This window comes from Varroa destructor, unplaced genomic scaffold, assembly GCF_002443255.2.
Source record: "Varroa destructor unplaced genomic scaffold, Vdes_3.0 BEIS01000007.1, whole genome shotgun sequence".
Classification (NCBI taxonomy): Eukaryota; Metazoa; Arthropoda; class Arachnida; order Mesostigmata; family Varroidae; genus Varroa; species Varroa destructor.
In genome coordinates, this window is record NW_019211460.1 from 37,357,147 (window position 1) to 37,383,215 (window position 26,069).

The 26,069-nt window shown below is 39.5% G+C and overlaps 3 protein-coding genes across 7 annotated transcripts; 1 reads left to right on the top strand and 2 right to left on the bottom strand.

Moving 5' to 3' along the window:
• Positions 1-6,632: 6,632 nt before the first annotated feature.
• On the bottom strand, positions 6,633-17,030 carry LOC111253698 (transcription initiation factor TFIID subunit 6-like). 3 transcript variants are annotated; one of them, XM_022813482.2, is made up of 7 exons: positions 16,779-17,029; positions 16,398-16,603; positions 10,341-10,532; positions 9,828-10,030; positions 8,874-9,639; positions 8,386-8,683; positions 6,633-8,273 (listed from the first exon to the last, which is right to left on the bottom strand). In XM_022813482.2, exons 1-7 carry the CDS (start codon positions 16,963-16,965, stop codon positions 8,056-8,058), a joined length of 2,070 nt encoding a protein of 689 aa, XP_022669217.1. In that variant the 5' UTR covers positions 16,966-17,029; the 3' UTR covers positions 6,633-8,055. The 3 variants fall into 3 exon arrangements, with proteins under 3 accessions (XP_022669217.1, XP_022669223.1, XP_022669221.1); XM_022813488.2 differs by having other exon boundaries at positions 16,775-17,029; XM_022813486.2 differs by lacking the exon at positions 10,341-10,532 and having other exon boundaries at positions 16,779-17,030.
• A 261-nt stretch (positions 17,031-17,291) lies between these two features.
• Positions 17,292-22,440, top strand: LOC111253702 (transcription factor E2F5-like). 3 transcript variants are annotated; one of them, XM_022813498.2, is made up of 7 exons: positions 17,292-17,445; positions 19,086-19,195; positions 19,399-19,539; positions 19,875-19,986; positions 20,504-20,806; positions 21,327-21,476; positions 21,803-22,440. In XM_022813498.2, the coding sequence occupies exons 1-7, from the start codon at positions 17,335-17,337 to the stop codon at positions 21,938-21,940; spliced, it is 1,065 nt and encodes a 354-aa protein (XP_022669233.1). In that variant the 5' UTR covers positions 17,292-17,334; the 3' UTR covers positions 21,941-22,440. The 3 variants fall into 3 exon arrangements, with proteins under 3 accessions (XP_022669233.1, XP_022669234.1, XP_086830571.1); XM_022813499.2 differs by having other exon boundaries at positions 20,504-20,770; XM_086974445.1 differs by lacking the exon at positions 17,292-17,445 and adding an exon at positions 17,514-17,692.
• CaBP1 (Protein disulfide-isomerase A6 homolog CaBP1) lies at positions 22,432-25,920 on the bottom strand. The gene is made up of 3 exons (XM_022813492.2): positions 25,694-25,920; positions 24,322-24,502; positions 22,432-24,046 (listed from the first exon to the last, which is right to left on the bottom strand). Exons 1-3 carry the CDS (start codon positions 25,775-25,777, stop codon positions 22,983-22,985), a joined length of 1,329 nt encoding a protein of 442 aa, XP_022669227.1. The 5' UTR covers positions 25,778-25,920; the 3' UTR covers positions 22,432-22,982.
• Between the last annotated feature and the right edge of the window lie 149 nt (positions 25,921-26,069).

Below are 26,069 nucleotides of genomic sequence, written 5' to 3' on the forward strand. Positions count from 1 at the left end.
TACCAACACCGCGGTGGCCAGAGCGCAAAAGCAGTCACCGCTACTGCCTTACAGTGGTTGTTCAGCGATAGAAGCCAAGCGCCATATCTGCCTGTCAGGAGCAGGGAGGGGGCTAGCAAGCCGTGTACGACGTTGACTCCGCCCAGCGCTCGTCGTCGTTGTCGTCGTCGTCGTCGTCTGACTCCGCCTCCCGAAAGGGCGGTCGACGGAGGCGGAGAGTGATGGCAGCAGCAGCGGCCAGAGATGTACTACTGTGTGTTTTACCACCGCTATCAGCATTGCTGCTGCTTCAATTCTGTCCCATCGTATCATATGGCGCCGCTGTGCTCCGTCCTATGCTGCTGTCTATGCTGTGCTGTGTTGTCCATGTTCCATTCGTCGAATCTCTGTAAAGGAGAGGTTTACTATGATGGTGGCGAAGCCAATGGCAGTGTGCATCGATGCCGCCCGAACAGCAGCATCCCGTACAGCGTCAGAATAGCGGCGGCGACGCCAGTAGCAGCAGCATCAACAGCTTGCGTCACCACAGCCGACGGCCTCAGCAACAATTCCCTTCTCCGTTTTTCTGTTTCTATGGAGGCTGCTACTGAAGTCGGATGTCGTAAGACTGAGCCCTCATCGCTAGGGCGCCGCCGGCACTGCCGCCTACAACGAATGCTGAATGGAGACAACGGTATTGACAACGTTAGTAGTACTGCTATTGCTACGCCTGTGGACGGCGATAGAAGTCATGGCTGAAATAGTCCGGAGTTGACCTAAGCCGCCATCTTGCCATGAACTATGGGAGTTCAGATTCTTCTATCCTTTTCCTAGCAGCAGCTAGTGCTCGAATAATTTAATTAAGGGCAAGTAGACCGGAAGGAATTCAGAAATTTGCCGGGGAAGGGGCAGAGCTCTAGAGTGAGACTTTAGCTTTAACTAACAACGGTGGAAAGTAACATCGAATTTTAGCTCAAGTGTGTAGTGAGTACTGCAAGTTGACACACCGCTATTACTTTACCTATTTAAATATGTATAAGTTTGCATATGGTTTTTCGTGTATTTGATTATACATGCCACACTACTTTTATTATCAAGAGAAGGTTTACTCTGTAGCACAAAATTTATTTTTGAGGATACCGCATTACTGATACTTCCCACAAGCAACGTCTGTCTAACTAGTGATCACCCTTTCTAACTTGTCCTCTGAATGTACATCTTTAAATAAAGTTTGTGACATGGTTCCGCTTTGAAATTTCAGCTGAAAATGGGATGAACCATTAATATGAACCGATGGTCTAGCGGTCAAGCGCCACAGAGAATCATTGTACAAAACCACGAGCGAATTTTCGCGATGTAAATTGTGTCTCGATTCTTATCTGAGGGCATTGCAGAAATGAACGTTGAACTTCAGCTTCCTAGTTCTCAATTCATACCCTTACATAATATAATTGTACCTTCATAAACACAGACAAACTATACTCAAAATTTCTTTCAAAATACGGATGCCGGCGAAATTGAATAAAATTCGCATAGTAAGTTCTTTTTAAGATATGATATTCCTCAGTTAAGATTTATATGTCAGTTATAAATACATAGGAAGAATGGTATATAGTTGGTACAGCATAACTGAGTCGGGCATTGGGTTAGGGTCAGACTTCAACAATCGAAAATATGTAGTATTAAAGATCGAGGCCACTACAGAATGTTTGATTTCACACTGTAAGTCCTATTTGGGACTTTGAGCATACAAGTGTTCAAAACACTGGACCTTGGTCAACAAATAGGAGAACTTATAGATATATATATATGACAAAATAAAGCGATATACATATATATGTATATAATCGTCTGCTGCAATAAAGCTACTGCTTTATCTAGACGTTTATGCCGTTCCTCAATGAGGAGATCGCACCTACTGAAAGTGTAGAAAGGCGATTTTAAAACAAACACGTTTCAAGGGTCTGTTATGGCATTATACAATCGATCTGCTTTTCATATCGCTATCGTTCGAGAAGCAAAATACCTGCCACTTCTCTGAACTGAACAAAGCGATCGTTATTTGTAGGACAGAGCTAATAGGCTCTATCGAAAATGTGCCATAACTTCTGAAATCACTTTTTTACAATTTTACAATACAAAGAAATTATTAACAATAGCTATGAATGACGGGGGTCGTATTCCTTTTTACACTACAGAATGCTTTTTATTTTCGTGTCAAAAAAAAAGTTTGTCAACTTGAATTCAAACTTCAAAGTTTGCCGAAGAGTTTGTCTTATGCTTAAATATAGGTGGCTAGCCATATGGGTAGTAATTTGAGATAATAAGAACAAATATTTCGAGCAAATCATCTTCACAGAAATCCTAGATTGATATGAAATATCAGATTTATGTAATATCAAATTGTTATTAATCAATCATTAACACTATTTAACTTATGATAACATAAAATGACTTTATGAAACGTATATAATGATGATAAGGCATTAAGTATAAAAACTTCTCTAGCTTTACCCAGAAATCGTCTAGATATTTATGCCCTAGCAAATTTATAATACATACTCTACCTTTCATAGCATCGTAGCAAGATGCAATTTTGTGTTTAATGATATTTACTTGACATCTTTGTAATGGAGTCTACAGAAAATATCGGTGGACAGACAACTTCCACCTCATTATTTTCTGTAACAAATGGTCCAATAGTGGAAAAACGTTTTACTTTTAGCACTACTTCCAGTAGTCTATTCTTGACTGAATTACAGGCCTCTTTTTCAGTTGATACGACGCATTTGCTTAAGTTTTGTACCGTTCAAATTAAAACAGATTCAGTGAACAACTATAAACATGTTTACAGCCAAATCTCACCTTCCTTAGAGACTAATCTTCACAGAAACTTGGTACTATCAAGTTAATCGTAGTCGTTTCCTCTAAATATATATACACTTTTGCGATTTTTTACACACCTCACACAAGCCTAGAGAGAAGATCGATCGTGGAAGTTACTCAGCATGAGTTTCTATGCATAGGTCATCACTGCTTTTGTTTGCATTCGCTGTTTTAAAATACGGCATTCGCTGTTTAAAAATAAAATAATTATTTAAAATACCGTTTTTAGTAAAGTTATAGAATACGATCTTACATGATGCGTTCCCAACAAAACGTTGTTTATGACAGCGTTCGTCTGATCCTCCGTGGTATTACCCTTTTTCATCACAGGTAACGAAGCGTTTGTTTTAAGGCTGCGCAGACTCGATAAGCTATTATTATATTGATAATAAGCGATATCACCATATAAAACTGGTAAAATCATCACAGGGTGTGTGTGAACACGTCTATGTTCTACGAAATTCCCTCACAGTTTCCTTCTTGGCTACTGGCATTATTGATGCCTGGTTAGTCAAGAGGTGTTTGTACGTTAACGTTTCTGCTCCAGTAAAATAAGCTTGAACGGATATCGCGACTATGAAGTCAATTTTTATAAGCCATCTTGAATAGTGAACCTCCTCCTGTGCAACATACTATATAGGAGTAAAAATAACAACAACGGTAATAATATAGCGGCTAGAAAGAGCAGGGGTACCGTTTTTATGCACTGCAAACTTAACCCAAAAGCGTAGATACAACTATCTAGTCAGTCCTTATTCGTTTCTTTTTTTTTCTATAGAATACTTTTTTCATTACTGATCATGAAAAGGAACACTCTACAGTGCTCGATAAACAGTCCCTCGTAAAATCAAAATCGAGTACAAAGTTTAGGCAAAATTCAATGAATAAAAATTAAATCATTTTTACATAGTGGATGCTGTTCCACTGCTAGATCAATTAGTCAGAAGTATTTTACCAGGGAAACGCATTTAAGGTACTGAAGAATATTACTATACAAATTCAAAAATTAGTAGACAGGTCTGCACGTTAGATTTTAGAATGTTGGTGCTGCCCAAATGGTCTACTGGCATTAAAATCGGCACGACACGTTACCTTTATTAGCACACGACGGATGTCTCGAAAAATCTTAATACAACAAAACACCCAGATTACTGATCATGTAAAAATAGCAGAACCGATCAATTCTCGTACCAAATCAGCATACCTTAGATCCAGTATGTCTGCCTTTTTATATCTAAAATGAGGCTGCTGAAATGTATAATATACCATTGCGCATTCAATGTCAGTCCGGTTAAGTTGAATTAACTCGAACACTACATAGAAATAGTGTTTAGTTAAATGCAGCAGATAGTGATGCGGTGAAACAGGCAAAAATATATCACATCATATTTACTTTCCACAGCTCGTGCCACGATATCAATAAAATAGGTAGAAATATACTGATATTCGCTGTCGTTAAATCTTTTACTTCGCTCCTAAAAGGATACATATTTGAGATAGTTAGCCGGTTCGTTGATCTGACTTGGCTACATTATTTGGAATGATATCTATAGCGTCTAGTTTTACCATGTTTGCAAATGCACTTCTTATAATTCATCGTGTTTTACAAACCGGACGATAAAACCCATGAACTGCAAACCTGGTTACTCCTGTAGTACGTTTGCAATTATCACCAGCTATCGCTGGCGACGTAAAGAACATGGAATCCATTTTCGTCCCTTCAAACCTGTGTCTGTCCATGACGATACGATAAGCTACAATTTCGCTGTAAATGAACGATGAGGTATCGGCTAAAAGATACATCGGGCGATTTGGGTTTGAAATATGAAAGTTACTTTTAGGTACGCAGGTCTAACTCGATCTATCATAGTTAGATCTTGGGTTAGCTTCCTCCAGGTTACTTGAATGCCATTAACGGCAGCTGGTGCTATTTTCAAATTGAACAGGGTGAGGACAATATATACCTAATAGTTTTTGGGACTCTCTAATAATGCTTATTGCTCTATAGAAGATTTCCCAGATGTTGTTGAGATTAAACCGAGGTGCATAAAGGTCTAAACTGTTCTCAGGCTTCCTTTATCCAAATGATACGAATTAGCACTTGCAAACCTGCCCTCTCGTTTGAACTTCATGGCTTCAGTTTTTGCGTTATTTATTTAAAGGCAAGATTTGTTAAGACATCGTTGGCTTAAAAATTCTTTTTATGGGACAGTGTTCTTGCTTGATTTGTGAAGGCAAATGACTGATAAAGAACGAGAACACCAGCAGGTTTAGATGGCCCGCTTGGAAAAATTCCGTTGTCTATTTGATACCGATTACCCCATCCGCGACTATGAAGACATTTCTTTGCAAGATATTTCTTAGGAACCCGAGCACAGTGGGTGGTATCCCTGTACAACAAGTACGAAAACATTAATTTAAAAAATATCAGCGTTCCTAGTGATCCATAGACGAATCGGCGGTGCGCCGAATAGTTTGCCTAAATTAATAGTTTAATTTCTCCTGAATAACTAAAAAATATGTCAGGTTGTTTTTAGAGGATAACCGGGTCAGGATCTAGCTCAGAATCGTAACAACTGATGGCTTAGCACGCCGCCACTTCGACACGATTCTAGGTGCCACTGTGGCTTCTATCTTAACATTTATGTATTATAATACTCCAGGCAAGCATATGAGGCTAAAGGAGGTACATGGGGCACGTAGCGCCCTCTGGTAGAGCCCAAGCGAAACACTTTTAAAGCGTTCTCGTTTTATAATAGACAGTTTCAATTCAAGCAGGAATGAGCCGACCACAGTGATGATAGAGAGAAAGTAAATAAAACAAATTGTGTTTTGAAAAATGTTTACTTGGCCGCAAATTTGTATTAAAATTTGAGATACAGTGCAGTTCGTTTTTGTTTGCGTGATAATAGGTTCTGCCAAAATTGAATCCAAGGTCTTCGAATCGGTCCAAATGCGGCTCCTTCATAGTTGTAGCTTAACCTTATTGTTTCAACCAGTCTTCTGCCGTCAATTGTATCACCGGATCCGTTAAATCTATTCTATCTTGGCATGATGTGCGCTACATGTTAATATTGATATGTCAATCGGCGGTTACTTATATGGGCCACGCTATCTGTGGGGGGTACGCATGCATATATGTGTACACTTCTTAATTACTATAGATTAATTTCATAGTAAGAATGTCCGCGCCTTAGCATATTTTCGGACGTTTACCGTCGCAGCTAACGATTACATTCTTGTTTTCGCACATTAACAATCTAGTGTCATGTACAGATCCAAACTTTTTTCTTCAGAGGTTATTACAAGTCTCGGACTCATAAGTCCGAGACTCGTATATGTTTAAGCTTTGTAGTAATATGGTCACCGACCAAGAATCCAGTTTTGACCTACAACTACGCCAATCAGTTGTAGAAAATATGGATTACTTATTACTGCGAACTCCTAAATTTCACATAGACTAACGCGCTCGCAACATCTTGAATACACCTGAACCTGAATGATTCAACGTATCAGTTTATTACGTGCAAGTCAATCACATAAAATGCGTCCATCTCGATCTTCGAATACCCTCGCGCTCCTGGAAAGGGACAATGTACAAAGTGTCTAATTTTTCATGTAATAGCCTTTACATTTTTATGCAGCACAGCGACGTAATAGCCGGATCCATGGCCGCTTATCGGTTATTTTCGTAGGCTAATTTTTTTCATTGTTTTCTGAAACCACGAATAGAACCATTTGGAAAATGTACATAAAAAAAAACTCAGTTTTACGACCCGACGCAACAACTACTAATAGACGTTTATTGTTATTGACGGTGCATGCAAACAGCTTGTTTGGGCTTGATGATCTTTATCTTCGTTTTTTGTCGGTTAACTAGGTCTTGACAAACCTTCGATATATGCACACATATACATAGATTATAGTTCCCAGTTGTTCCAACTGGATAACGTTGTTATCTTTTTCATTATAAATGTGTTATTATGAATCATTCTTTTCCCTTGCTCAGGGGATACAAAATGTCAACAATACAAATCTTCGCTGTACGTATGTATGTACAATCATTACGCCACAGATCGCTTTGGAACTTCTCACGATCAGACCGCATAACCGCAAAGACATCAATGCAAATTTCTTGCTTATCACTTTCGTGTTGTTGGTGCTATCTTTAGATTACGAACTCGATCTGACTAAATTAACTTGACCTTATATCTATATGATAATCCAATATGAAGACAATTTATTGGTCCGAATCGACGCATATGCGAACAAGTAAAATTGACCCAGGCCTATTATTGAATGCTGTATGTTTTTCCTGCCACTATAATTTCTGTCGTTGCAATGCCTAAAGCGATGACAAACTACAAATAGAGATATTTTTTAATTTTTAGCTCTACTATATAACAGGCTACGCCGTGATTTTCATAATTCTGTTCACGAGCTTTTACACGTGGGTCGAGCACGAACAGATCGAATACATTATAGTTGTCATAAACGTACGTCGTGATATACATAGTGTCTACGCATAAATTCATTTTGCACTCTTGCGTGTCTTGGACTGCACCGCCGCAGAGCTTGCATCTATTTCCAGTTTTCTTCCTTTTATTCAACATTTGCAGTATTACACGGTCATGTGGGTTGAAATCTATCGTTCTTTCATTCGATAGTCAGTAACACATCAGATACATATATTCGCTTTCTCAGAATAACATCGGGAGGCAGGCATACAGGTGCAAACACAAATAAACCGAAGCGAACAAAAACGGAAAGTAAAGTTTCACTTTGGCCGAAATTGCGCGGCAGGTAGGATTTCATTTAAAATTGTCGACCGGCCTTTTTTTGAATTTCACAAAAGCAGTACAGAATTAACAATGCACGTGCACACACCTAGAAATATCAAACACAGACCTTCAGGTCGAAAAAGTTCACTATGCGGTTCAGTTTCTGCGTTATCAATAAAGGATTTCAAGAGCAGATACAAAACTCATGAAAATGATTTTCATTTTTCTAGGCGCTAACAGCGCGAAACGTAGCTCTGGAAAGACATCTGACAAGTCAGAGGACTGTATCTAAGCAGTAGCATTTTGTTAATAACCAAATAGACAATGTTCGCATGTTGCAGATTGCACTTTAGCGGTACATTTCCTCCGTTTTACGTCCTGTTTGCCTTAAAACACATAATCGTCCAGCTCAGTGAGGCTCATATTTAATATCATGTTGCTGTTCCGGCTGCACATCAGGCGTGTCTGGCCTTGAGTTAGCAGAGCGCGCCGCCGGACTTCCCGCGTTCTGGTTTCCCTGCGCAGCCATAACGTACTGGACCTGCTTCTGGCCCATAACGACGACCTTTGTTGCTGGGCCAGAAGCTACCCCAACTGCTGTTTTCACTGCCGTACCACTCGGGGTTCCTGTAAAGCAGAAATACATTCAACAGTAATGCCGGAGTACTTCCAAAAATGATTCAGATCGAGCGGAACGGCCAAAAGGGTTTGCAGGACGTCTCTCAGTGTTCCTACTTACCCACAACTCGGACAATTTGTTGGCTTGTAGATGTAGATTGTTGTGATACCGTCTGCGCACGTTGTGTGATCAGGAACTTCTGTCCACTGGACGTCGCTTGACCTATTGAATTATTTGTTACCAAAGTTGAGGTTGATCTTGCAGCGGGGGCTACAGATAAACTGTTCGTGCCAGCGGAACTGCCGCTTAGTGGAGTTGCCTGTTGAACTACTCTTGTTGTGTGGGCTACTGTTACAGGTGGTCGACCGCCGCCTGCTCCAGAACTTGCCGCTGCCGCCTGGGTACGAAGCCGAGTCACCTAATTACAAATCATCAACAACAAACGAGAATCATCAATCAATGAAGGTACATCTTTGACGCCTAAAAAACCTACGCCTACATGTTCGTTACAATATTTAGTGCGTTTTCACAAAGACTAAGTCACTTTAAATAAATAGAGGGTACATAATTATTTACTTAATGATGCTCTCGCTAACTAGAGTACCTACCTGCGCAATCAAAAAGGGTCCAAGGTATCCGAATTCGGAGCGGAACTGCTCGTGGTTATCGGGTGGAGATCTCGTGGCTTTCAAAACTGGCGCTACGACTCGCACAAGGATCTGTTTAGCTTGTTCAGCTGCTTTTTTCTCACTCGATACGACACCAGGCTCTTCGAGGCATCGCCGAAGACGGTCTGAGATTTCCCGGACGCGCGGAATGAGTAGGCTACGAACTACTTCCGTACCCAGTTCACCGAGAACACTAACCGCTCCATAGATTGAAGCGAGCGGCATACGGTCGTTCATAAGCGCTTTACTAAAAGCCTTCGTCACACGAACTTGGATACCGTTCGTCGACGTATTGAAATTTTTACATATTTGTGCCAATAGACGAGAAGCGAAGTCGCGAAGCGCCCAGTGGTTGTCAACTTCTGGCCGTGTACACAGTTGTCGACTCACAATACATGTGGTCACAGAAGGTATGATCTCGTGCAGGTATTTCTCGAGATACAACGACTGGTTGTCGAGTAGGGCCTTTACCATACGGATAAGATAAATGAGAAAGGCAAGATTATACTGGACAACGTTTACTTTTACTCCCTCCGAGATGAACGTACAGAGTCGCGGAAGCATCTGGTGAAGGCCAGGATCTGAGCTCAATGATTGAAGAGCCTCAGCACGCCGCGAATCATCTGATCCTACGCACGCCTCCGTAATTTCCTTATAATACAGCTGTTGTTCAACCGATAATTCGTGTGTTGCCAGTTGCTTGACTCTGCAACCAATTTGAGACCTGAGATTTATCATATGATATCTACGTATATCGTTATCTCTGCTCATAGTTCCCAAGCAGAGTAATTATTTACGTAAGCGACTGAAAAATAGGCACACATAGTCCACTTGTTGCATGCAGATGAACTGCATGGACAAGCAACGATTAAATCACCTAATTATAATTAGTACCTGACTGTTTCGACGTGCTTGGCAGTCCTCTCCGCTTGCTGAGGTTTACATAGTTTCGAAAGTGGATCTAGACTTTCTTGCCGTTGCTGATCTTTCGGTACTGGAGGGGGATTGTCGGCTATCGTAGGTTGGATGCCTTCAATAGAAAGCCAATGGGTCTTCAAGCTAATGTCAAGTGGAAGTTTCGGAAGAGAACCAGAAACCTGAGAATAATCATTCGGAAGAAGCAATACACATTTAATAAGTAAATTAAAATGTTGAAGATGAAGCTGACAACTAGATTCTCCTATCTTCCTTGGCCTGCTTCTTTAAATGGTACAGCCTTATATATGATGATTTAATGTCTTCTTAGTCATAACATAGTCCATTTTATTTTTCAAATAGTAATGTACAGTTCTACTTGACATTACTGTGAGAGTAGTAGAGATTAGAGAGGTTTTTGTACTGTAGGTACACTGTATTCAAGCTGATACTTTGGATGTAGATTTCATGAACGGATGAAGGAATACCTACCAGCTCGCCAAGATCGAGCTCCTTGTCTTCATGAAAGTAGAGTTCGCGACCACCTCCGCTCGCAAATCGGAATGGAATAAAATGTGGATCCGTAAATCCATACAGGGGTTCGACATTCTTCACTCGCAATGCATTGTCCAGATCAAAGGACGTCATCCTTTTCCGTTTGCCATGCCGAGTGAACTTAATAGCCTGCCGGGAAAACCACAAACTCGGAATGTCAAAACCTGAATTCAAAATCTAATAGGGTGACCGGAATCCTCTTAGATGAATAGAAACAGAATTTCTATCGTGGCAACGAACAATATGATGATCTCATGTAGCGTTTTAAAGCATCATTTTCAGGCACCTGACCGTCAATAACTAAGACGAAATTTCCTAAAAATTGAGATGTATCTCAATTTTTCATTCAGTGTAGCTCTGCTGTTTTCACAATATCCAACAGAAGCTAAATTTCTCACAGGCCATTGCTTTAAAAAAAGGACATTAAAATGAAATACCAAGGCTTCAATATATTCAAACATAATTCAAGTTCTAAGTGCCATCCAGTCAAGATACCGCTCCTAGCCTTACGTCAACGTACATAACTTTATAAGTAAATAATAAATTATAAGCGGAACAATATCATAAGTCAATCTATTATAAATTCGACTTACTCTTCCTGGAATAAAACATAGTAAGCAGCTGCTACGATGACAGTATTCATATTTTGCAAGGCGAAAACAGCCTGGTACGCATTTATTTCTTATTAGGTTCTTTAAAGCATATATATATATATATAACCTACATATTTTCTACCACTCTCATCTTAAATTACGACATTAAAACCTGCATTAATAACGAACCCAGGAAATCTCAAAGTGTTCAGTTGTTCCAAAAAGAGTATGAAAAGTCAGAAATATAGTTTCTGCTACTTACATAAAGAGAATAAGCTTCACGAAATTCAACAGTGATCTTTTAAACCACCAAAATGTGAATGAACGTTAAAAATAGGTGTGTTAGACGTAACCATACATTCTGCTTAGTCCTATGGCAAGATTCTTTGTTGGTGGATAATGCATAATTTAAACTTACGGAGATTATCACATTGAGTTGAATATATTACGGCCCATATTGGAAAAGGTATTCAAGTTTCGTCTGCTGCAAGTATTGTCCGCGTGTCAAACCGCACCTCTGACCTTATTATCAATTATCTTTGGTTTTGCGGATTTTTAATGTTAGAAGACTAGCTCGAACGATACTGCTCCTTATGGTGCTGTTTTTTACGTGATTACTTGCTCGAAACTGAAGAAGGCCTATACAATGAATGTAAGAAGTACAATGGATCTTATTGAAGCTTGCCTGGTACACGAGGCGCGAGTTGACTATGGTTTATCTAGGCATGTCTTCCAAAGTAGTATTCGAAAATTCGCAAAAATCGCGAAAATCCGAAATTCGCAGTCGTTTCGCAGTTCTCTATTAAACTACAGATAAATTTCACTGATAACTAAGGACTACGTGGTTGTGGCGCCAAAAGTATAGCGCTAAAGAAAGTACCTCCTTAAAATTCTGTTATACGTGTATCTCAGATCAATCCCGATGTTTCACAACAAAATCAGTTGCACGCATATGATTGCAGAAAAAATGCTTCTAATGTATGCCTCTCTCGCCGTATCTGATTGCAGGCGTTATATATGCCATCAACCGATGAAAAAGAATTGACTCTGTTCTATACAGTCTTGCGCTCCACCCCAAAGCAGCAGTATAGGTATTCACCAATGGTTTGCCTTAAAGTAACCAGCGGCCAACAATGCCAACCAAATTACAAACTAAAATTAAGTAAAGGCACCGCTTGCATTGATCACACAAGTCAAACGATCGTCTGCTTATCGCAAGTGCGGACCAATCTAATGCCCAACTCCGGTAAAGATTGCATAAAACAATGTAACGAATAAGAATATTAAAGATGACCGCCTAAAATCACCAGCGGGCAACTCTGAATTGATATGTTTCACGAATGGGGAATTATTATTGAACATTTTCAGAAATGACGAATGTTTGACGAATGAGAAAAGGTAGGTTTTTTTTGTTAGGAACAAACACGGTTATTGTCGAGGAAAACTGTTCTACCGTGGTTAACATTCAACTGATTCCACTCCATTTACTTGGCTACTAGGAATTGACAGCAGCTAACGTATAGAAAAGCTGACGAATGTGCTTCATATAATATGCACTTCTCGTAGAGGGCCCTAAGTACCCTTGCTTGCTATCATAGACGCACTTTCACGTGAGCCTATCAAAATAGCCAAAAACTTAAACGTATGAACTTATATATTTTCACCCAGTCGTGTTCCGACCCATTCCTGGCAGATGCCATACGATTAATGTCATTGATAGCTAATAACATTTACACATATGATTCAAATGATCCCTCTGTTAAGTAACAAACGTAATCTTGGATTAGCAATAAAAGTTAATATCAAAACTGCTAATGTTCAAACTACCTCAATATCATGATTTTCTAATGCAAATTGACTAAACAAAGTATTATTTAAAATGTTTACAAATAAGTGTAAAGTTAAAGAAAATACAAAGGATAAAACCTTGGAAGTGTGGGTGACGTTCAAGCTACTGAAGTTCGTTTCAGGAGAGATGCATCATGCAAGTGCTACACCACAAAAAGGTAATGCTGGAATCGATTAGAGCAATGTAGACTAACTGATAATAAAATAATAATGATGGCATTTTGATGGCTCTGATGAAAATAACAGCGTTTTTTTGGCACAATGTGCACATTACAAGATGCGCATTCCAAAACTCGCTTTGCATGCAAAGGGCGAAGACAATCGGAGGACACGTCTTTCAGCCCCATATCAATATTTCAAACTGTTTCTAAAGTTAGCAAGATGAACCCTTAAGGCTTTTCACGTTTTTTTGAATATGCAGCACCGGAGCTGGAAATCATAGATGATGTCTCTGTCCTGCGCAGAGGTCTTAACCGATCCTAAAAGTCGACCTGCTGAGCGACTACTTTGATAGCAATGTACAGGAATGCCCCGTAGCTTTACACGTTTTGCAAGATTACCTGTGCTCATCAAAGATTTCCTGCTTGAATCAGTCAATCTGAAGCACTCGTCAACAATAAGTGAAGGAAATGGGTCCCAAGAGAAATCTCAACTTTCAACAGTCTTAGCATTGTTTTTCAAAAACGAACGCGTTCAGTGCCTTACTTCTACTACTCAGCAAGTTACCGAATGCTCACAGGACACAGTACTAGACAAAGTTTTTTATACTATTTATTGATCCGATCAATGACGTAATAAATAGAGGGGGCAGCAATTAGTGTGTACTAATGATGTCAAGTTAAACATCCCAATTAAATACGCCGAGAACCATACCATATCTAAAACTTATAATTTGAAACTTCGTGAATAGATGAGATTTGCCCTATTAACCCTTAACTGCGATGTGTTTCATATAGGCAGTAGAAGTTAGTTAAAAATTAATTACATATTCAGAGGAACCTAGTTAATTAGGCCTGAAGTTTCTAAGGGCTTGAGTGAGCCGCTTTTGACGTTTTATAAAGTTCGTGAAAAAGCTGAATTCGTAAGCCAAAGATATTTAGGGCATTTAGTTCAAAGCCTACATTCGGTTATGTGAAACGGTGTGATGTCCATACTATGCCATTGTTTCGTTGTGTATCCGTAATCAATAATCTGCTCTTGTTCTTATTTACATAAAGGTGGGCGTAGGTTCGAATCCTAGTTTAGACACATTTCTCCCTGAAAATTCCAACAGCCCTGACAGCATGTCCTTGAAACAATACTACACAGAGCTACCGAGGTATGAGTCAGCTGTAAAAAAAATATTATATTTAGTTATGTAAATTTACTCGTATGCAACGAGTATCAGTCAATGAAGATTCAATGAAATTCGACATGCTGATATATGGTTATACAAACACCCCAATAGTATGTGTGCTTTATTCAAAGCTATTAGCCATTCCAGAAAAATTAATCACCTATTTTTGTGGCAGGTTGCGTAATTATCAGTTCATGTTATGTACTAAATTTATGCGCCAACGATAATTTTACGTTATGTTTTAACATGCGATATAAAATTCTTATCTAGATGTATATATTTACGTTAAGTGAAGTCTGCTTTATGACGGATAAAAACATATAGCTTCGCTCTCTCAGCCTCAAATGGTAATTATTTTTATGGATCGATAAAATCTCAGTAAAATGTCACCAGTTCATAATAATTACATGATAATGGACTTTCCTAACCACGCTTCTTTCAAGTACTAGCACTCACTGTAGGATCCAAACAATGCTTAATTTAACTGTTAAAAGAATGCAAAACAGGTTCATATTGCTACATCAACTACGTACCTAAGAATGTACCAAAAATCGATAAAAGGTAATTCGATTAAAGAGTTTTAATTAAATACTCATATTTAATTTTAGCATACACAAGCTCATTGAGTGTTAGCAATTAGCCGAGCCTACTGTATACATGCGTACATATAGGGTGTTATAAGAAAATACGGTTGTTTTTTCAAGGTATACTTGATTATTTACATTAATTGAACTTTTAACAAAAATTTTATAAAATGCTGTTGGGAAAATGTACCACACGCACGTAAGATACTGAAAGTGTCAGGTAAAACCACAATTAATCGCATCAAAGATAAGTTTAAGACATACGTTCCCAGATGACGTTGAAGAACATCAACGAGCTTGAAGAAATAACAGTAAAAAGGTGGAATGAAACATCCAAAAAGTCTATTCGACAATCAAATTGTGAGCTTGGCATCAGCGTCTATTGCATTTCAAAACGTTATAAATAAAAAAAAAGTTACATTTGAAAAATGTCACAGGCTATTAATTCCGGATAAATGAAAATGGTATTGTGAGTTAGGAAAATGCGGAAAACACTAGTTTATAGGGAGGATCATTCGAGCGACTTCTTGGGGAAGCTACATTATAGTTATACGATACAAGTGACCGACATGACTGTACCCACTGTGAATCCATATATTTCGCAGAAATACTATGTAAATTTAGCAGGAATTAGCAATTAGGAATTAGGAAGCAAGCGACTAGCGTGACCATTTTAAATGGTTAATTTAATTGGTCAGTTAATTACATTTACTGGATCTGTTTTACCACGCGTGGTTTGGAATTTTATTTACAATAGAACAATGCACTTGCACTTTATTATCACGATATAAGAGCATATCTTGATGAACACATCTTCGAAACAAATGGGGGGAATGAGAAGGGCTTAATTTTTTGCAACTCACATAGTAATTGCATGTTAATCAAAACTGATGTTATCATTTCAACTGTGCATAGATTTCTTGAATCCCCTATATACCATATGTATATATATATATATATATTTTATACATTATTTGTTATGCATGGTATTCAATCAATGTTTGCATTAGGTAAAACAACTTTAATATAGTTATCTAACTTAATACTAACCGATACTGTACTAATCCCTATGATCTATTCGAACAGTACATTGACTAAATTTAATTTTAAGTTAAAAACTTCCAGTCTTATCTTAATTCATTTATGTGCAATGCATATTAGTGTTAATTCGTGTATATCGTTTTACTACAGTTTGTTTTAAACATCTATAGTGCACACGCTTGAAACCAGTACAGGCATACAGAAAACTGTCGAACGCAAGAGATGACTGAACAATCGAAGTCACCAATCCGGTTCATTGTGTCAAAGAACTTTAGCATAAAACATCTAAATATTCTGTGACTCGCACTTGTATATATTCGAAGTATCCGTTAAAAGTAAAGGTAAACACTTATCATGATTCTTGCGCGGACTACAGTAAATGCACTGACCGCTTCGCTAAATTGCTTCCATACTTTTAGATTATACGTACGCTGATCAATTGATATAAAAGTGCAGCTTGTAAAATCTAGTTTGCGTATAAGCGTTGTTCAAACCGCACTACCTAGGTAATGAAATGGTTACAAATGAAATCAGTTAATACTGAATTAATGTCTGTAATAACTAAAAAAAATGACCTAGCTAATTATCACACCTCTTGGATGATGACCCGTAACCGATAAGTAGCGTCTTCCGAGATCTCTCTACAGGTGTCTTCTGGTAGTGCTGTTACTCCCACTGACTCGGCCATCATCTTCACCGACTCGACGCTCAGCTGACTCACGGCTCGCTCCTTCGCCGACATCCTGCGCTCATCAAGACGCATCGAACGTCGGTTACGGGGCCTATTCCAGGCCGAAACTAAGATTGAGCAGTAGTTTGCATACCGCAAATAGGACCGTCACCGTCAAAAACGGACGCACAATAGCACTTTTAACTAAACACAGATAATGTGGCTTACGATGTTGCTATTAAGGCAAACAATTTTCTAAATTTCAGCCTTTTTTAAGATGTTATAAACAGATATTTCACCTACTAGAAGTAAAAATGCTCAATGGCCATGGTCGCAATGACCAAAAAGCATTTACATTTCCTGTGTCGGCTTGCTTTGTGTCACTTGCGCGTCTGTGAATTTGTCTACTTCGTTGGATAATAAACACTTTTGAATACTGTCGATAGAACAACAATTTCAAGTTCGCACATTGAAGGCACGCACCTCGCATAGCACTCACAGCTACCGCCACAAACTGACTAACCGCTAAGCTGCCTCCTGCTATCTAGCTCTCTCCAATGAGCTCAAAATACCATCGCACAATGAACGCATCGCTCTACTGCGCGGGCGGCGAGATCTGCTGTTTGAAAGAAGCGTTTTATCAAAGTCGATTTCAAGTTATGTCTATAGTACAACAACGTATTCATTGAAACGACTCATCTGCGGGAAGTTTTGAGTTTTATCATTTTTAGATCGGCCAGTGAACGAGTTCGTACGGGTGGATTGTGGTACTCCGGCGGTCCAATTCCTTAAAGGCTAACCAGTGAACTAAGCCGAGCTAATATAACGAACGAACATTTCACAGACAGCAACATTGAATATGGCGGCGGACCCTAATCTTCTCCGAGCGGATAAATCGCTTGGTTTGTTAACTACGAAGTTTGTGGATCTTCTCAAAGGTGCTCAAGATGGAATACTCGATCTCAAGCAGGTACGTAGCTATGATTCAAGCATCGTTTTCTGTTCTGATTTGACCCCAACTAGTCACCGGTACTTCGGCGGGAGCCGATTCAAATTTGGGTTGGCCGCGTCTTGGACCCGAATGAAGCCGCCAAGTTCAAATTTCACCCCTGACATGAGAACGACGCCAGATGGGCGGGGGCGATCCTCACGGTACTACTGAAGGAAGCCCCGATCTAAAGGAAATTAACGCCATCAACAGCAACGCTCGACCAGGTGTAGTCATATTTGTCAACAAACCACCTCATCTTGACGCTTAGAGTCAGCGACGTTCGATTTGGACGGCGCACCCGCCACAAACAATTGTGTTATGAAGGGGTTTGCAGCCGTTCTAAGCGGAAGATCACGGGGTAGCCTTCATGTAGCAGTTCCCGTAATAGGTTAGTGGGTAACGTATTTGCCTGCTAATCTTAGGGACACGTGGTGGTCTGGATTCGAATTCCGGCATAGACATACTTCGTTTCGTGCAGGGAGCCACCAGCCTTACGGCGGCACCGACGTAAAACTCAAAACACATAGATTTCAGCAATGTGCATTGTGGCACTGTGCAAAAAACGAATGTATCTTCAGCAGGAAACGTTTTAGCAAAAGAACCTTTTAATACTTACTTTGGTTAGCCGGTCAGAAATATACGGGGGCGAAATCCTAACACAAAGGCACTCACTACAATGTTGTTTTGTTTAGGGTCAATAGAAAAATCAATAAAGAGAAAGCAAGGTAAAGATGTGAGTCGAACATCAATAATCACAATAAGACGTACAGTTGATCATGGAGTTCTGGGAGGAACAAACCTGACACTTTCATGAACCACCCTGTACAGCAGTTAAGGCAGCGAACTAAGAGATGGCGTAACCTTGTTAACCATTAGTGCACTTTATGCCTGTTAATAAGATAACTATATATTTACTTAAGGATAAGAAAGGCGTAGCACTTCAAGTACGTTACTAATTTTTGATAGCAAGTGCGCGTCTTTTAAATGCGGTTGCAGACAAAATCATTACCGTTACATTACCTAATGTTTATTCTTACTGTCGTTCAGATTAGCGTTACTATCAAAGATTCGTATCAAGTATCTTACGAGAAGTAAAACAGACCGTCAGTATCGTCTAATATCACAAAAAGAGCTATTGTATTTTTCAACACCTAAATTTTTTTTTAATCTCCTGGCGGTGATAGAGTTCAATGATGAGACGCTGTTGCTCATTCCTCATCGTTGAGATCTTGAAGAAAAAATCAGTGTGAACTTGTTTAGTGGATATCCAGATTCGAACATGGGCTACTTACTCATAGATGCTCGACTGATTTCACGTAGACGAAATTCTACTTTACGCCAACAATAGCTCAGACTGTAAGAACAGCAATTCCGGAACGTTTTTTACTCCAACATTTCAACTAAACGTGGCTTAGTTATAATTACTAACCTAAAATAACAAATCCCAGCAATCGAATGACTTGATAGAATAAACATTACATGTTGCTCCATCTTGTGAGTTCGGCATGGTTACTCTAATTCTAAGAAATGGTTATTTATAAATTTTTCAATACCACAATTTTACTCTACTTCGTATTTCAAGTATAAATTGAGGCTAAGCTTTTTTTATAATTGTTTAGGCTGTGGACATTCTCGAGGTTCGGCAGAAGCGCAGAATATACGATATTACAAGCGTACTGGAAGGAATCGGGCTAATTGAGAAACGAACTAAAAACTCTATTATATGGAAGTAAGTGATCTTTTTCGTATGCTAGAAACTGTTGAAATGCTATATAATATGTATGTATTACTGTGCAGCATCAGAACTACGATGTTTTCCGACCAGTTATTTTTGAAACTACGTTAGAGGACTAACGAAACAAAACTGTGTACTTCCAAATCTTACGTGCATCAAACGCTCCTTACTGCTTCGTTTTTTGCTTTTTTATGTAGGGGCGGCGGTCCTGGATGTAACACGGAGGAATTGACACAGCGCCGCATCGAGCTCACGGCGCAGGTGGAAGAGCAACAAGACGTAGAAGAGGCGTTAGATGAACATCTAAAGCAGGTGAAACAGTCCATTCTCAATATTCGGTAAGTTTGTAACTGGTTTACTTTTTCTTAATTTCTATTTTCTTCAGTAAAACGTGCAATTTTGTGTATAAAATAAAAAAAATTGGAGCTTTTAGTGTAAAATAGCGGCTTTAGCCAGCCATTACTTAATTTCTAACCATCATTCTCATTATACACAAGATTATTTGTAATTTTAATGTTTAGGATAAGTTATATCTAAGCGTGCATCTTTTCCCTTTGTCAGTGCTGGGACCCTCCAGTGTTTCTGTATAATGTTGTTAAATTTTTTATTACGCCACATTGTAATGCATGTATACGCCTACTTGGATTCTTTATTATTATATTCTTGTTTTCAGAGAGGATATATCAAACAGAGGAAAGGCCTTCGTAACGTACCGTGAGCTATGGGATGTGATGGGTGGCGAAAGCTTGTTAACACTGCAGGGACCTTTAGACACAGCAGTAAAGGTAAAAAGCCACCCTTGAATGGCTTTTTCCGATATTCGCCAATTGAAAAGAGTTAGAAGCTTTCATGTTAAAAAAAGCTTCTTAAATTTTGATAAAAGAATTAACTATCATCGTTGTTATCTAGATTAACGGTTGCGTTTTGGTAAAATCGGTAACCTATTCTTTGAATGAGAGCTGTTGCATATTTGGTTCTTTCTTTAATCTGTTCCTTTTGGAAGGCTTTAAGCTATTTTTTTTTAGATAAATGAGAGTTTGATGGATTGTTTAAATAACATACGAAGTAACACGGTGCTTGTTTTAATAGAGCTAAAAAAATTCTGAGTTGACGTATAACTATTTAGCGTTACCTATACTCTTCTTTCTCTCGTTTAATATAGGGAAATGACAGAAGGAGATTCCTTCTGAGGTCTTGTGTCGCATACTTTTTACCTTACAACTATGTCACAAAAAGTCTATTACAAATAAAATACTAAAATATTGCATGTATTACTTAAATGTTTCTTCTTCTGCTTTACAGGTGATTGATCCACGTTCGGTTAGGGATAAAACAAACAATGGGTTCTGGGTACAATGCCGAAGCGATATGGGCCCGATTGACGTACATCTCATTGATCGCAAACCGAACGCACTGGCGAGTAATATAGCAACACTCGAGAGAAATAATGACGAAACTTCGACGGGTGGAAACGGCGAAACAGATCAAAATGTAGGCGACGCTTTAGACAGCCTAATCAAGGAGACACTTACTGACACAGAAGCCGCACGACTTAGCCCAGCTAAAAAAGTACGAACTGACCCACCTGAAGAGGAACAACAGCAGGTATCGCTCGTGTGCTGAGCAACAATGAGAACTAGATAATTATAAATAGGTTATATATATGTATACATATATATGGTGTTTTTTGTTTATTGTCACGTTAACTAACTATGTATCCTGATCTGGAATATGATAAAAGTTGCCCCTAAGCCCCTGTTTGTTGATTTTCAGGCTACAATATTCATTATCAGAAATATCCAATTAATTTAAGCCTCGTTTTATAGGTTATTCTATGGTAGAGGATAATAAATAATCTGTAAGAAAAGTACTACTTTTTTAACGATTTGCGGAATCCAGATTGTCCATTTACAAAAATAGGCCAATTCCGAAAGTATGGCGATCGTATTATCCTCGAAAGTAATAGTAGCAGCTCACAAATTCATGACGCACATAAATATATGTTTTGGGACGGCAATAACTAGGAAATATTTTAGTCGGTTTTTAGTAGCGTCGAAGCCATCCAAGGAAGGACGGCATCTTTAACTTTCTAACCACCCTCACTCACTATCGATTTTTGTTTAAGACCCCTGTCCGCAAACGGAGAAGTTCAACAGCGGCGAACGAAGGTCAACTGCGAAAGCAGGTCAAGAAGACAGACGACGACGACGACGATACAACTGTTATCGGCAGTACTCAGGTCCCCAGCGAGGAGGAACCGCACGATATTCTGAGGGTATTTTAACACAATTTTTTCGTTTTCACCCTGCTTCAGTATTTTTATTAGGGATATATGAACACAGATAAATTCACTATATATCTTATAAAGCTAGTAGTTATCTATGTACTCCACAAAATTCAGGGTGTTAAGGTACTACTGCCATTTTACACTCATTCGTTATGAACGGCATGTCTTATTGTGGCAGCTTACCATCTCAAATCCACAACGAGATGGCAAACTTACTATTTAGTAAATTTGCCATCTGCTTTCAATAGTATCTTACGCATCATGTCAAGCTTTACAACAAACGTTTTTGTTTATTTTTGTCCTGTACTTTTCAGGCATTGATTGAGTACGATTCACTATTAACGTCAAATCCACCGCCGTTTGTCATACTCTCACCTGCGCCTAGCGAAAACGACTTTAATTATACGCTCGATCCGGCAGAAGGGATCTGTGACTTGTTTGGCGAGGAGTAAAGTGAGAGGGCTTTCCAAGCTTCTTTCGGCCATTGTGCAGATACCGTGACAACGAGGAAAACTAAATTAGTTTGCCTGGCTTTTTCCCGTTTGTTGTAGTATATAATAGTAATTTTGTTGCTGTAGTTTTTGCGGCTAGCCCTTCACTTTCTTGTATGCACTGCGTGAGCAAGTTGATTAAATTTTTTCCAAGCAAGCACGCAAATAATTGTAGCACTGCTATGCGTAGAGAGAGTTGGGCAACTTTCCTATTTCGTATAGAAACCTCCCTCTAGAACAGCATCTCAATGTAAAAATGAACATATGCAATTGTCGTCAGCGAGACTGTAGCAGGCAGTCCGGCGGATAGCTAAAGGATTGGGGAGGGGTATAACATTTGATGATGTATTTATTAATATGTGTCGGTGACCCGGGTGTTCACCACGTCGTTTAAGTTGTAAATACCTACAAAAAGATCACATGTGAAATAAATAATGAATGAAAACAAAGTATCACCCCTATACCGCCTCTCCATACTTTTATTTACATATAATATATATATATATATATACGCTTGTCTGGAAACAGCGTCTCTGCGCTCCATATCTGTGCCACGATATTCAGTGTCCCTATTATACCCACGATAATAGTATAAACTTTCCACGCGAGAGCTATCTCTTCCATTTTTTTTTATAAAACTTTAATTACAAAACTACAATGGTACCGTGCTCCACGACTTTGTAGATTTACAACAACGTTGTAGAACTACGTTGTCGTAGACATTGGCAGGAGCTGTACGGATTGAGGATCAAGTGGATTGTAATATATTCCCAACTGGTTGACAAAGCTTGGAAAACGTGTTACGCTGTCAGAACTGCTTTAACAGTTCAACGTTTTACTACGCAAGATTAGTTTGCTAATCTGCTGCACAGAATATAATATTGTGTGGCCATGTACTGTGCTGGACCAGCGTGGCCATCGGTGTGGAATAGTCTGGTGTCTTATTAAAACTTCGACTAATTATCATGCTGTTGGTATACGCTTTCATGACCAAGACGCCTTTTTAAAGCTCGGTGCGCTTGGCCGGATTAGGTTCATCGTCTTCAAGAGACACATCAGATAGATCAATATCCTCTGGTTCTTCCAATTTGCCATCTTTACCATCCCAAGCTTGGATCGGTTCGACCTTCGGCAGTTTGGCGCCCGCTACAGGTGCGCTACGGCCTCTTCCGAAGGACACCTCCCGAAGGAACTCACTGATGCCGTCGAAAGAAAAGGAGCCGCGCATAAGCGAGTATTTCATCTTGCGCGAGTTGACCACAGCTAGAGCTGGGTAGCCAAAACCGCCGATTTCTAGGGCCTCCTCGAGTTTCGGCTGAGCCATGGCCTCGGACCACAACCAACCCCACTTCTGCTTCTTGAATTTCTCCGCGAGGCTTTTAAGGTCAGTGATGAAGTTATTACGGCATTCCGATTGGCAGTCAAGTATGTGCGGTAGAACGGCCACCACACATAGTTGGTTATCAGTGCATGCATCGATGAGTAGTTTTTCATTTGTGAGCTGAATTACTTCAGGCGGTGGAGCGTTTTCGAGCGCTTTCTCCGATGCCCAGGCAACGATGTCATCGGCAGTTCGACCACCGTTATACTCTTCGGCAGATGACCGATCCTTTGGTCCAGCCGGGAAATATTTGATAGTAGGATATCCGCGAACGCCATATTCCTGGGCTAGTTCTTGGTACACAGTAGCATCAACCGCACCGAGTTTCACTTGACCCCTCAGCTGTGTGGCCGCTTTAGCCCAGTGTGGTGCAAGATTTTTACAGTGACCACACCATGGTGCGAAGAACTCAACCAGCCAAAGATCTTTCGAATCAAGGACCAGCTTTTTGAAGTTCTCTGCGGTTAGTTGCACAACATCTTTATCATTTTCAGATCCTCCTGTCCCAGAAGAACCGCTAGAAGAGCTTCCTCTGCCAAGCCTCTTGTTGACAACATTCTTCAGTTCTCTCAGGGCAGCGTCAACAAGTCCGTCAGCGGTACGTGCTCCTTGATACTCGATGGGTTTTGAGTTCCCAGGAATAAATATTTTGATCGTTGGGAATCCACGAATTCCATATTGACCACCTGTTTAGGACCAATCAAATACAGATTAGATAAATAGAAAAACCCAGCAAATGATACCGATACCTACGAAAGAATAGTACGATTATTAAAGGACACGGTTTATCAATTCAGAATTTTGTTTAGCAAGAGATATTGTATTGAAGTGATTTTATCTTGCAAAAGAGAAGAACTAGTTTCGGAAGAACAAAGCTTCCAAGCATTATTTTTTAAGACCATCAGATTCCGATTATCACCGATTCTCTTTAAATATTACGAAATCAATGGTAATAACAGACCGATTGATTTATGTTGGTCCGCGTCGATAGCTCCAATTTTCACAACGCCTTTGAGAGCTCGTGCTGCTTTCTTATATTCAGGGGCCAGATTTTTACAGTGACCGCACCACGGGGCGAAGAATTCGACAATCCAGACTTCATCACTGTTTTGCACCCGATTTCGGAAGTTGCTGTCTGTCAGCTGTGAGAGATAAGTATTATCTCAATTACTATGTCGAAACTTCTTGAAACGCGATGTTATTAAAGACGTAAAAAAACCGATAGGAACAAACTAGGCCAACTATTTAGCCCTGGCCTAGGTAAAACGCTGTCAGCTTGTATTGACACTGTCTAACTAATCAGCTGAGCGGTCACACGTTCTATGCGGCAAAACATGATTTTTAATGACTTGTCGTTCTCAATCGTGTTTTTACCGTAAATCTACGAAAAATCATTTCACGTTCGAAATATATTCCTGAACTCTACTAGTAAAATCAAAAGGATCATTATCATTTAGGGGCCAACTTGGCCTACAAGTCACTAAGAATCAAAGGTGTTGTAGTTCTTAATTAGAAATGATATATATATATAAGGGTGATTTATTGCTTGTGTTTTTGTTCTGTAAAATCAAGGTTTAATAAAGGTGTAATTCACGGGCAAAATAAAAAGGCGTAGAATCACGGGCCATGCCGTACACGTGCGCAAAAGCATGGATGTTATATTCAATAAAACTAACAACAAAGACAAAACAGAACCAATAATTCTAAACAAAATCTTTCTAACTTAGTCTTAAATGCATCGAGCCCTTTATTTGCTTAATTGTTCAGTAATCCAAAAATGGACAAACGTATGCGAGATAACTATTTCCCAAAGCGTTCATTTAGACCCATGAAGCAGTTCTCCGAAAGAAGCACTAGTACGGGTAAAACCACTCTGATAGGATTTTGGTCCTTCGCCGTTTCCAAATATGTTCGTGGCCCTAGTTTACACGAGTAACTATTCCACCGAGTTGCATTAACGCGCATATATCGTATCACAACAGTCAAGCAATGCAGAATTCTCTATATTCAAGTGACCCAAAATGCCTTTTGCTACACAACAATAATACAATACAAAATACTTATTGCAGGTTGAGTTTAGTTTCGCTAAGCCAACGTGTACTTTTGACTAAACCCTATACATAGCATCTATAAATAAAATCGCTGTATAAGAAAAAAGTTTACGCAGATGCATTTAGGATTAAGGATTTCTGCTTATACGTGGCAACAGTCAGAAATAACAGAAGGGATTGCGCATTAAACACCATCCCTTGGAGCGCGATGCGTCAATACACAACCATCCATGCTTCCCAATGGAGCTAGAGATCTAAGGATTGCACTGCAAATGCACATACCTCAACAACGTCGTCCCGTGAGTCGTACAGTGCCGCCGCCCTACATATCAAGACAGATACCAACAAAAAGACACACCTCATCATTTTCGAGCTCCAGTCTTAATTACGCACCTTCCGAGGCTACTCTGGCTAAACTTCAGCACACTCAGAACAACGCTATGCTGCCTTGAAGGCTGTTCGTCCAAATGGTGCTGATTACGGACTAAACAAACCAACCGGCTTCTTTGGCGTGTCAGCTGCCCGCGTGGTGAAACCCTATTGGCTGTGACGTCATATGGCGGGAAAATTTAAAATTGGCTTGCATAAAATGGGTTATTAGGTTATGGAAACTGTGATAACTGCTAGTTCTTAATATTATTATCATCATACCTTTAAT

What these genes read in the sequence shown, in the direction of transcription:
- CaBP1 (XM_022813492.2), bottom strand. Translation starts at nt 25,777, where the DNA reads ATGATGAGGTGTGTCTTTTTGTTGGTATCTGTCTTGATATGTAGGGCG. An exon ending in CACGGGACGACGTTGTTGAG is followed by an intron (nt 24,503 to 25,693) that starts GTATGTGCATTT and finishes TATCTCTCACAG; the next exon opens with CTGACAGACAGCAACTTCCG. An exon ending in GGACCAACATAAATCAATCG is followed by an intron (nt 24,047 to 24,321) that starts GTCTGTTATTAC and finishes GGTCCTAAACAG; the next exon opens with GTGGTCAATATGGAATTCGT.
- LOC111253702 (XM_022813498.2), top strand. Translation starts at nt 17,335, where the DNA reads ATGGCGGCGGACCCTAATCTTCTCCGAGCGGATAAATCGCTTGGTTTG. An exon ending in AAAAACTCTATTATATGGAA is followed by an intron (nt 19,196 to 19,398) that starts GTAAGTGATCTT and finishes TTTTTTATGTAG; the next exon opens with GGGCGGCGGTCCTGGATGTA. An exon ending in CTTTAGACACAGCAGTAAAG is followed by an intron (nt 19,987 to 20,503) that starts GTAAAAAGCCAC and finishes TCTGCTTTACAG; the next exon opens with GTGATTGATCCACGTTCGGT.
- LOC111253698 (XM_022813482.2), bottom strand. Translation starts at nt 16,965, where the DNA reads ATGCGAGGTGCGTGCCTTCAATGTGCGAACTTGAAATTGTTGTTCTAT. An exon ending in GACCCTTTTTGATTGCGCAG is followed by an intron (nt 8,684 to 8,873) that starts GTAGGTACTCTA and finishes ATTTGTAATTAG; the next exon opens with GTGACTCGGCTTCGTACCCA. An exon ending in ACAAATTGTCCGAGTTGTGG is followed by an intron (nt 8,274 to 8,385) that starts GTAAGTAGGAAC and finishes TCTGCTTTACAG; the next exon opens with GAACCCCGAGTGGTACGGCA.